The following is a 12,375-nucleotide window of genomic DNA, read 5'->3' as shown; positions in this document are numbered from 1 at the left end:
CGGTTACCAGTTTCAGGTTCCGCATATTTGACATTTCCTGTTGTGTGAAATCTTTAATTTCTAGAGTTTGAGTTTGAGGGAATAGCTGTTCTTAACACTAGCTGTTGTTAACTAAAAATAGACGGATTCAATAAGTTAGATCATTAAGAAATTGAATGATTATTTCCCACTTTTGTAAAAGATTTACGTGCTAAGTAGAATAACCCAAGAGGCTGTCTAATGTTCTTAGATTGTAGTTCTCGGCTTCTGATGCATTGTGCGCCTGAAAGCCTGCTGTCATGGATGACTTTAACACTGTCTCCATTTTCTGGTAGCTGAAAGATTTGGAGTTTTGGTTCTGGCTTGTTTTCGAGTTTGTTATAAAGGCCTGTCTGTCCGCTTTGCTTTCCAGGTGTTCTTCGATCTAATGAGAGAGATCCGCGCACGGAAAATGGAAGACAGCAAGGAAAAGAATGGAAAGAAGAAGAGAAAAAGCCTCGCTAAGAGAATCAGAGAGCGATGCTGCATTTTATAATGGCCAGAGCTGAAGACCTCTCTAATATAGTTTTTATGGTTTTTTTTTTTTGTCCTTTCTGCCTCTTGAGCAGTCGGTTTGTTTGCGTGCCTGGTAGCAGATGTGAGATACGAAATATCAGATGGATATTTCTTTTGTGTGTGGGGGGGGGAGGGGAACACCACTTTAAAAACGTAAATTAAGGACAGTACTTGTGAACTCGGAGCTCCTCAGGAGGCAAATGTATTTTGATCTAAAAAAATTTTCGTGAGGTGCCAGGAAAACAAGCACAGTGAGCATTTTTATCATGAATTCTGTTTGGTCAAGATCTTCATGTCCTTTGGCTTACAAGCAAACCAATGTCTTTCATATTCATGGAGGTATAGGGGGCCGCAGGCTTCACGTCTATATCCCACTGATGTCTGCTTTTAACATCAGATGCCTTGACATTAAATATGAATGTGAAAAAGCATCATACCACAGAACTCCTCCTAGCAGTCTCCTTGTATGCAATGCGGAGCGTGTAAGTCAGATACTGCCTTTTTGTCTGTTTTCTCACATTTAACTTACTGTGTAAAGAGAAACTGAATTAGTAACAAAAAAAAGGCTTTGAAAAACTTGGACATACTCAAATATTTCTATGCCTTAAGTAAGAAAATCCTACAACCCTGCAGGTTGCAACATTGATGGTGTGAAGTGAGATTCTTCATTTTAGTATTTTAGCATATGATCCTGTTAAGTAGTTTGAAAGATGTTTGTTTGAACTTTCAATGTGTGCCATAGGCCTGGAGACCTTGGGGCTGGCCTGTATTGTTATTCTCAGAAGGTCATGTTTACAGTTTACTGACTTCACAAGTATATTCTTAACTTAAGATGCAATGCTCAGAAACCTGTAGGATACTAAACCTACTGGGTGCAACCATAGACATTTTGAAAGCTGTCTTCTGCACAGGTCAGATGTTGAGATTGACTGTTTCCAGACTGATGATTCCAGATATTAATGATAAAGCAATTAAGAAGATGTCATTACAGTATAATCCCATTTCCAGATTATTTTTAAATGTTAGATTTTTAAAAATTTCCCTTGTCTACTTAAACACGTACAACACCTTCTGAAATATATCTCTAATAAGCCTTCATGACTAAAAACAATATTTTATAACAATTTAGTTATGATGTTTTGTGAATATATAAGTTGGCTTTGAAGTTTCTTTTGCTGTTAATTGAATTTTTAAAAATGTTTTTGTCACCAGAATTAATCTTTGAAAGATTCACTCCTCACACACTGGAAAGTGTTGCTAAAAATAGATTCTGACGAAAATCTATAACCAGTGCTTTGAGATTGACTGGTTAGTAATGACACTGACTGCAACTGAGTTTTTTTCAAAGAAATATATTGGAGTGAACCTGTGAAAGCCCAGTGACACCTTTACCATGCATTTACAATCCAATTTATTGACTAAATTAACTTGCTATTGTAAAGTATATACTCAGAGAATACAGAAATAGTTTATGGCATTGCTTGAAATTTCCTAACAAAATCAAGGGATCTTTTAAAACACTATTCCAGTTGCAAATATTATGAAGCTGAACAGAACAACGCTACGTTTTTCCCCATGTGACATTATACTAATCAAAATCAATCTAATTTATTTATGTAATTTCTGTTTAGTACTGTTTGGTTTGTATGATTTTAATTGGCTCAAAATCTTTGCTTCAGAATTCTTTCAAGTTAATCAGGAATCCATTATAGAACACTAATGTAGTACTTGAAGTCTTTTAAGAAATAACACCCACTTGGACTGTAAGTCGTTCAGTTGTACATTTAAAAGAAAACTTAAACTAAACGACATTGTCTCCCATTTTCTGCCCTGCAGCCAAAAATTTGTGACATGCTTTAAAAAATGCTTTGTCTGAAATGTAAGTGAACTATAACTCAGGTCTGAACTAAGTGGTCCGAATGTCTTCTCTGCAGTTGAGTGTGAATGAGAATGAGTCCACACCTGCATGGGCATAAAAGAGGAAAAGGCATCCAGATCTCATTTGTTTTCTATCGCTGGTTCTCACTTTAAGTGTTTTATTGAACGGAGCTGTTACCCAAAACATTGGTCCTACCCTTGGAATGGGCATGATTCCCATTCATTTATTTGATTTCTAAACAATTTAAATCCGCCCTTTATTATTGTGCAGGTCTTTGAGAATTATGGTGTATTTGAGTAAAATCAAAACTACGTATTAATTTTTTAAATACAGCACCAATAGGGTTCAATGAAACAAAAAGCACTTTAATGCAGACTGACAAGGGTTTCTTCCTTCTAGGCTTCCAAGTCCAGTCTACTACAGAAGGCTGACGGGAAATCTTTATTTTTAAGTAATCCCTTGCCCCGTGTTCCCGCCACAGATAAGTAGAGCCAAGGACTGTCTGATATTCAATGAAAACTCTTCAGAAACTGAAAGCTTTGGGTAACTTGAATTACAGTTAGACTCTCCCTTGTATTGATTCACCTGTCTGGGCATTATATTATTGCCTTGAATGCTTAGACGTTCTAGCTTTTTTGTTATCTCGAATTATGCATCTGTTACGGAAAACAAAAAAACTTTTTTTTTTGCTAATTCGCGAATGCTACTTTCTAAATCTAGTGGCTTCTGTGTGAAACGATTTGAAAGGAATAGGCTAGGAGCTTCAGTTACATCGGAACTGGCAGCTGTTATTTCTTTATTACATTTAGACTACAAAGCCTTGGTGGGGATGTTCTAGGGTTTGAAAAAAAGAACACTTCTATCAAAGCAGTTGCAAAGACCGAGCTTCACATTTGCCCGACATAGGACTTTGAGAGCCTATGGCCTGTGCTGAATTTGTTTTGGGCAGTGCAGAGCTGTTCAAGAACACTTATGGAGATTTGTCTGAGGTTTCCTACCTTTACCGAATTGCTTGCTGCAGCAGAATCATTTCAAAAGGAAAAAAGAAAACGTTAGGAGGCTCCAGAAATACTCAATGCATTATATCTCTGTGGCAGTTCCTACTTAAACAGGTGTATATGTGCGCACGTCGATAAAGTGATGCATAATTTCTGCTCAAAGTCTGAGGAAATTGAGTTTTTTTTTCCCCATTTGTATATTATTTCTCTTTTTTTTGTATACTCAGCTGTCAACCTGAGCTGTCAGATGAATTTCCCTTTTGGCCGGTCCCTCTCTCTCTTTAGGTGTTGTGTAGACGCTTTGTTGTATAGCTACAGGTTTTTAATGAGTCCTGTTTAATCAGGGATCCTAAAACCACTCATCTGGCGACTTGCTCTTGACGTGTAAAGTGGGTACCGAGGTGCAATGACGCTAACTCGATGTGATCGCCACCCGTCTGAGGCCGACGCCCTTTAACCCGCGCCTTTGAACTGCTGTACTTTGAGCCATTTGTGAGGAGAAAAAAAAGAAAAGAAACTGAAATAAAAATAAACTACCCTTTTTTAGAGCTTGTATTTGCTTCGTTTTTAATTCATTTGGGTTGAAAGTCCTCGTGGCATCCACTGGGTGAATTTACAGCGGGGTCTTCCAAAGGAAAGGGAAAAAGTGAGACCATGGAAAGCTTGGTGAAAGTTCGGTGAGGGAAAATGGAAGAGGAGAAAAGAAACTGAAAATTTGAAGTGGGAGAAAGAAGTGGAGAAACGAGGAGATTATTCGGTTTCTCTAGTGCTTTTGGCTTTTTGTAGCTCATCCATCTGAGGATCTGAGCCAGGGTATTGGCTCTGAAGACACAACTGGGTGTCTTGTTCCAGCCTCACCTTTGCATGAAGAAGCAATCTCTTTTTGTTGAAAGGAGACCAAAACTATTACAATATTCTAAATGAATTAAAAGTGTTCTGTACAATCATGACATCCATCCATCCGTTCATTTGAATTGAATTGAATTTTCTAACTGCTTCTTCCAATTAAAGAGTTGCAAGGAAGCCAGAGCTTATCCTACAGTATAGGCTGGCCTATAATGTGCCAGGAGGTGTTGTATGTTTTATGAAAAAATTTGAAAACGTCTGAAAACTTCCATAAATTCTGTATAGAAACAAAAACAAAGGTTATTAGCTCGGGTGTATTGCACATCTTTACGATTATCCTCCTGTTTTCTAACTGTAATTCAGGGTTGGGGAGAAGCCAGAGCCTATCCTGGCAAGCAATGGATGTAATGCAGGGTACACCCTGGACAGGGCACCTGTCCATTGTAGGGCACACAGACAGACACACTCACACCTGGGCCAATTTGTCCTAGAAGCCAGTTAATTATGTACGTATTTTATGTTTTTGGATGGTGGGAGGAAACCCACTCGAACATGGGGAGAGAATACAGACTCCACTCAGCGCCCCAGGTCTGAATTGAACCCAGCACTATTTTAAGGAAGCAGTGCTAACCTCGGTGCTATTATGCTGCCCAACCATGACACCCCTTGATTTAAATTCTAAGCTTTTAACTATAATTGGCTTTATATTGCTCCTCCACATTGTTGAGATGATAGAGGTTTCTGTAAACTCTTAAGTCTATCTCACTGGTCAGGTCTTCAGGTTTTGACTTTTCCATATTATACTTAAGCCAGCTGTATGCAACGCTCTGCACTTGACTACATTGTCATCTGCCAGATGTTTGCCCAATCATTGCCCAATGAGTTTCAGTTTGTCCAGTTAGTTCCACTGCTTTTAAAGTGATTTCTATTCTTGTTTTGGTATCATCTGCTACTGTGACTGGTTTACTCACTCTAACAGGTTGTAAATTATTGACATACATTTGAAAGAATTGGTCCTCACACAGCTCTCTATGGTGCTCTAGGAATTATAGATTTTAATGCCAAATGTAAAGAAACGTCATACCAAATCCTGCAGAAACATGATTCTCATCACAATGAACAACCTGAATTTCTTCTCTCTGTTGGGAAACTTTTGCAATTTTTGTCTAAGTGCCAAAAAAGGGAGAGAGAAAAGCCCAACTGCAATCCAAAACCTTTCATGTAACTCAGACATCAGCTGTTACTCAGCTCTGCTGTGCCTTTGGCCCAGCCTAATCCATGGGGAAACAGGGAGTCCACAAGTAGGTATCTGCTCCAAGAAAAGACCTCCACCCAAGGGGAACTGATGGCTGACTGAAGAATAAATGCAACAAGGCCAACTCTCTCCACCTGGAAGCAGTAAGCTGTACAGCTGTACATCCATTCAGACGTCTGCCAGCCTCCCTTCCAGGAGCTGTACTGTATGTTAAAAAGTTCCCAGGAAATATTCAAGAACTGTATTATTTGGAACTGGTACTCAGTTTGAACTCACAGTATATTCTTTTTATACAACTGCACATACATACAACATAAAAGTATGTCTTGTTTCATTAGTTTACGTTTTGTTTTACAAAACAATCTTAAAGCATTTGGAAGAGATACGTGTTAATTAAGACACTTCTGTGCACCAGTACTGTTCTTGACAATATTATTACTACACAAACTGATACAAACTACTTATATCTCATTTTAAATTACTTGCAGGTCAAATACTGATCTATAGAAAAATGTATTTGAAATGTATTTTTTTAAGCAAGGATGCTTAATTCCCATGATAAAAAAACGAGTTGGAATTACAATAACTAGTTGAGTTACAAAACTGAAGTAGTTTAGTAAGAGCTCAGAAACTGTTAGGCTTTTTTTCTTGTATTCATTTTCGCTGAGCTCTAAAGTTTTTGCACCTTATTTCTGTGTTGGTGTGTCTGTTTCTTGAAGTCTCACCTATTTATAAGATTATCGCCACTGCACAGTGTGGAGATGACATGATGGAACATGTCAGCAGTTAAGACTGTGGTCTTGGTACATCACACTCTGGTGGCTAATGGTGGCAGTGCTTTTTGTTTTCTTTATGAAACAAGGACAGAAAAAAGCTGTGTGAAAATTTGGCTTTGGACTGGAGGAGAGACACCCCATTCATAACAAAGCCATCTACAGGAGACATGAGCCTCGTAAAAGGCCTTGTCAGAGGTAGCTCAAAAGCTTTATTTGACTGCCCGAAGAAGGTCAATTATGAGGTTCCTTAAGCTTCCCAGGAGCAGAGATGACCTCATTCCCCTCCACTACCCTCCAGTGCAGAGCTTGAAAGGTGGTAGGAGGTAAGAGGAACTACTTTGTGCTGAGTGTCCAGAGAGGGGTGTGATCCCACTGCCACTATGCCAAGAGGCAGATAAAAACTTAAGTGGCTACATAACAAGAGAGAACCACTCATCCTAGCTTGCTTTAAAATGTATCCACATGTTTTTTTTAAAGAGCCCTGAATTTGAGCCTCAACTATCTGGCAGGAAAACCTATTTTCCAGACACTGACAACTTTGTGTAAGGATGTGCTTTTTATTCTTTCTCTGAAGTAAAATCTCTCTTAATTTGACAAAAGAGTTTTATTGTTTATAATTTTGTTTTATTTACTGAATATTATAATATTATATAGTCCTATATTAATAATTAATGGAAAACATCAGCAAATTACACAGTCTGCATCTTACATAAAAATGTAACATGTAACAAAAAAACATAATAATAGTTGGATGAAATGTGAGTAATAAAATATTCTTTCACCATTTAAGGTTTCCTTTACCCTGTTTTCATATTCTTTTTTTCATTTGTAACACCATTAGTGAACATGCAAACCAAGATGCCTGAGCCTATATGTTCTTGCTGAAAGAACCTTCTTTCTTCCAGACCAGTGCCTTTGGCAGTACTTTTTTATAATAAAAACAGAAGTTGCAAATGAGCCTCTCAAATGCCTTGAAAACTTTCCCTGTTCCCTGGCTTCATAACAATCAATGATATGTATCTTCAGATAGCTCTTTATTGTTTTCATATTGATAATTTCTCATGGGAAACAATGACAGACATCACTCTTAGCCTTCTTTACTAGCTGATGGATTTTCATCTCTTTCCCAGACTAGACTTTTCTACAACTTTATTAATGGGCTTTGTAGCAAACCTGAGCATAGTAGTTTACAGAGGCATCCTCTCATCTTAATAATAATACAATTAATTGCTTACACTTATATAGTGCTTTTCTGGACACTCCACTCAGAGCGCTTTACAGGTAATGGGGACGCCTCTCCACCACCACCAATGTGCAGCATCCACCTGGATGATGCGACGGCAGCCATAGTGCGCCAGAGCACTCACCACACGTCAGCTATCAGTGGGGAGGAGAGCAGAGTAATGTAGCCAATTCATAGAGGGGGATTATTAGCAGGCCATGATTGGTAAGGGCCAATAGGAAATTTGGCCAGGACACCGGGGTTACACCCCTACTCTTTTCGAGAAACACCCTGGGATATTTAATGACCACAGAGAGTCAGGACCTCGGTTTTACGTCTCATCCAAAGGACGTCGCCTGTTTACAGTAAAGTGTCCCCATCACTATACTGGGGCATTAGGACCCACATGGACCACAGGGTGAGTGCCCCTTGCTAGCCCCACTAACACCTCTTCCAGCAGCAACCTTAGTTTTTCCCAGGAGGTCTCCCATCCAGGTACTGACCAGGCTCACAACCGCTTAGCTTCAGTGGGTTGCTAGTTGTGAGTTGCAGGGTGATATGGCTGCTGGCCATATGTCATAGTCTTGTCATATGTCATATGTCATAGCCATAATATTTCATAGTCTTAGACTAGTAGTCTTCAATCCTAGTCCTGCAGGGCCATAAAGGTGACTCACCACTGCAGATACACAAGTTCAGAAACACCAGGGAAAATCTAAAGGTCCTGGCTGTATCTCTTTCATATCTGCATGAACTTAGTCACATGAACTTAAGTCGCACGCAGAGGAAGCGTGCTGGGCCCATAACCCAGAGGTCGATGGATCGAAACCATCCTCTGGTATGTACGTTTCTTTAATGGGGCGGTGCTGTGGCTCTGTGGCTAAGGATCTGCGCCTGTGGCTGGAAGGCTGCCGGTTTGTATCCAGCGGCCCACAGAGGATCCTACTCCGTTGGGCCCTTGAGCAAGGCCCTTAACCCCAACTGCTCCAGGGGCGCCATATAAATAGCTGACCCTGCGCTATGACCCCAAGCTTTTCTCCCTGTCTGTGTGTGCCTGTGTGTCTCATGGAGAGCTGTTTGGGGTATTTAATAAAAAAATTCCTAATACAAGAAATTGTATATGGCTAATAAAGTGATCTAATCTTATATGTATAGCAAATGGCTAGAATATAATTATATTGAATGATATTGTCCCTTTACTATTTAGTATCCTATTTGAATAACAGTGAAACAGATGCAAACCAATATTTGTGGTGAAGTGAACCTTCTAGTTACTAATTTTAATCTACAGTGTCATTTTATCCAATAGTACATGCCAGACTATTTGGAGAACATCCACTTGGTGGTTCGGTTCAGAAAAATGATGGCAACCAGCCCCTTGGCTCACTGAGAAATCAACTGAAGTACATTGTTGTTTTCTCTGTTATCTTTTAAAGTGATTTATGCTTTAAATATTTTTTCATCCTTAGTTAATATTTATCTTCTGAAGTGATTTTTACTTTAAATGTTTTGTTTACTCCTTAGTTAATATTTATCTTTGACAGAGTGTTTCAAAACACAAAAAAAACATTGGATTAGTTTAAGACTTTCAAAGTAATGATCGTTATTCAAGCTGTTTACACTTTTGTACATATTGTAGTGTTTGAAAAGGTAATTCAAGTAGTCCTGTTCTAAAAACCTAGGCCAAAATAAATATAACTTATTTACTTTTTTTGCATATAAGAACGTGCACAATAAATGAGGAAGAATTTCAAAGGGCAGAACTTATTGCAAGCACAAATTTGAGGTTATACTTTTTTTTGCTGGGAATGCAGTAGTGATTAGTGAAGACGTTTTTTTGTATTTCAAAGGTGTAAATTCCAGTGACAGACTATCCAGAATATGAACAGCTATTGTTGCTAACAAGGAAATAGCTAATATTTTGATTAGAATGTTTTGAAAAATAGCTGCCAAGCCTGCAGCAATTCAAGAATAAGTATACGTTTTCACGTATAACAGCTGATACTGGTATCTCCTTCGTGAATTTCCAGTGGGAAAGACAGAAGCCGAAGGGAATTTAATAGGCATGAACCTGAAATGAGAATTCCGACAGGAAAAAAAAATCTGCAAAGCAAAGAGCTACCATTCCCCCCTTGGCAAACTTTGTACCACTTCGCGTTCAACCAAGGCAGGAAGTTCTTTCTGTCTGCGGCGACCTCTGACCCCCGTGCAATCTTTCTGTAACCGGATGTTCCCGGTACACACTGGTGCAGAAGGGAAGCGGCCATGTCGCAGCTCTCATTCTCTCTGTGGTTCCCGATTTTAATCCTCCGGCACAGGCCACCGTTTTAACTCGCAGGCGAAATCCGTATTCCTTTGCAAGATTTCAAACTTCCCGCATTATCCCGCTCCCCCTCCCCTCCAAGAAAAAAAATAAAGAGGGTTTGGTGTGAAACGCCGGAGTCTGTTTTAGTTTGATTTTTTCAGGACCTTGTTTTTCTGCTCGGGGAGGAACTTGTGAACTGGTGTCAGGGGTTTCCTTTATGCCCGTGACGTAGCGGAGCGACAGAAGGCAGCCCAGTAACCAGCGGTCCGAGACTCCTCCAAAATATTTTGCAGTTTGATTGTTTTTTAATAACTTGTGTGTGGGGGGGAAAAGTCGGGTGGGTAGGATCGCGGAGTAGGTTTTCAAATTCTACGCGGCCGGAGGAGAGGAAGGAAGGAGGAAATCAACGATGGCTGTTCTAGAAATGTTGGAGGTTTTATTGAATGTGCCGGAGTTGAACTGAACTCTGCCGGAGAGACACACTTCTCTCACTTCCGTGTTAGCCTGGAGAGTGGGATGGTGGCAGCGGCACGGAGAAGTTTGCGAACTGAGAGAGAGGGGTGATCTCCTTCATTTTTGTTTTTACACAACTTTTCTTTTTAAAAAGTCGATGGATCTGTTTTGCTCCTTTGCGGTGAAGAAGCGCCCGGACAGTCGCTAATCGGAGTTCGTGTGCTGTCGAATTGGTTTCCAGTTATCTTTTGAAATACCCGCATCATGGGCTGGATTGCACGGACGGCTTTTTAATTCTGGTTTCGTCACATCTTGATCTGTAATTGTGTAACGGATGGGTTTTGCTCGGTGGGACATCAGCAGTCGGGATACAGGTGCTTAAAGTGGTGATTGAAATGGTTGTTGTTTTGCATCGCTGAGAATACGGGGATCTAGATACTTTTATACGGACGCTAGACACAAAGGAGAGGTAAGCAAACGCGCAGCGGATCGGGCTGATTGATAAATGCCGAGCTCGGAGGCGGTGCAAGAGGGTCGGGGACGGAGCCCCTCTGAGCATAAAAAGCCCCGGCAGGAAAGGAGAAGCAAAGGACTCGGCAGCGGTGCGTCGTCCAAGGGCGAGAAACAGCGGGACAAGCCGCGGTCGTCGTCCTCCCGGCGGAAAAAGCGGAGACACGGCCGGGACCGGGAGCTTCAGCTGCCGGAGGAGCCGGGCAGCGAGCGCAGGAGCGTGTTTGAGAGGGACGGGGAGCTGAGGACGCTGGTGGAGTACGACGATGTCAGCTCCCAGTCGGAGCGGTTCTCCGGCAGCCCCTCGCCCAAGCCCGACCCCCAGCACCGGCTCCTGCTGCAACGGCTGAACGAAGCCGAAGTGGTCGGCGGCGGCGGCGGCGCCGGCGGCGGTAGCAGCAGCAGGGGCTCCTCGCCGGGGAGGAGATCGAGGAAGGATCGCCGTTCCTCCCAGCCCAGGAAAGAGCACAGCAGCCGCTCGGCGGAGAGGAACAAGCCTGAGAAGGAGCACCGGAGAAAGGACCAGCAGCACAGCAGGGACCGGGACGCGTCCAAGTCCGGAAGCGGCAGCGGCAGCGGTAGCAGTGGTGCCAAGCCCGGCAGGGACGGCGTGCGAAACAGCGAGAGCAACTGCAAGAAGAAAGCCCCGCTGCCCCTCTCCTCGTTGGACAAAAAGGAGCTCAAGCAACACAAAAGCAGGACACGAGTGGAGAAGGAGACTCCTTCCGCTTACAGGGACACTCCAAAAGCCTACAGGGACGACCGAGAGGAGCCCAGGGCCTATAGGAAAAGACACTCGTTGAGTCCGGGGGTCAGAGAGGACAGCCCGTACGGATCGTCTTACGGCCAGGTGTACGAGTACCAGTCTCCCGGCGCTGGCTACAATCAGTTCATCTCCCGGAGGAGTCCCAGTTACGGCAACAGGAGACGATCCCCAAGTCCGGCTTATTATGGCCGAGATGCGGACCTTTATGGACCGTACGCTTCCAAGTCGCCCGGGACCTACTCAAACAAAAGGCAGCGGTCGCCCGGCAGCCCCTACAACAGGCGCCGATCGCCCAGCTACAACAGGCACAGCCCGTACGAGCAAGGGGAAATTGCATCCAGCCCCTACAGCAGCCGGCGGAGGTCGAGAAGTCCCTACAGAAAGTCCTACAGCCCGAGCCCTGATCTGAGGTAGGTCCGCCTCTCCACGCTTCGTGGGGGGATCAGGCAGGTGCTAAAAAGTGTAAAGCAATTTCGCCTCTCATGTAGAGAAGTGTGTTTTTACAAACTTAGGTCAAGTTCAATCGATCGTCCGTTGTCGTTGATCCATCGATGTCATTTGTTTTGATTTCTTGCCTTTCGCGAGTGGCGCGGATGTAGGCAGGTAGCTCTGTCGTTTTGAAGTTGTAAGGCCTTCCACAGGGCATGAAAATCAGGCCCGCGAAGGGCTGTGGTCACATTGCCTCCAAGAAAGAAGCAGGGTAAGGTCGCGGGTTGGGGGGGGCTATCGTGATTTTAATGCAGCTTTTCAAACCAACTTACTGGTCAGCCCCCCTCCTCAATCATGCAACAATCATGGGAGACGGAGAGTAGTTTGACATGAGGAAAACGG

General features: G+C 42.4%; 2 protein-coding genes across 3 annotated transcripts in view; both read left to right on the top strand.

The window, feature by feature from the left end:
* Positions 1-3,964, top strand: part of ralaa (v-ral simian leukemia viral oncogene homolog Aa (ras related)) — a 37,818-nt gene extending 33,854 nt beyond the window's left edge. For both annotated transcript variants that reach the window (XM_006634389.3, XM_015354580.2), the window contains exon 5: positions 392-3,964. In XM_006634389.3, the coding sequence (XP_006634452.1) occupies positions 392-514 (123 nt within the window). In that variant the 3' untranslated portion in view covers positions 515-3,964. The remainder of the gene's footprint in view (positions 1-391) is intronic.
* A 5,785-nt stretch (positions 3,965-9,749) lies between these two features.
* The window catches only part of cdk13 (cyclin dependent kinase 13), a 31,846-nt gene continuing 29,220 nt past the window's right edge, over positions 9,750-12,375 (top strand). The window contains exon 1 of the mRNA XM_006634413.3: positions 9,750-11,954. Coding sequence (XP_006634476.2) covers positions 10,774-11,954 — 1,181 coding nt within the window. The 5' untranslated portion in view covers positions 9,750-10,773. The remainder of the gene's footprint in view (positions 11,955-12,375) is intronic.

Source organism: Lepisosteus oculatus, chromosome 6 (assembly GCF_040954835.1).
Source record: "Lepisosteus oculatus isolate fLepOcu1 chromosome 6, fLepOcu1.hap2, whole genome shotgun sequence".
Taxonomy (NCBI): Eukaryota; Metazoa; Chordata; class Actinopteri; order Semionotiformes; family Lepisosteidae; genus Lepisosteus; species Lepisosteus oculatus.
The sequence above is the reverse complement of the archived record's forward strand: the minus strand, read 5'-3'. Positions and strand labels throughout refer to the sequence as shown.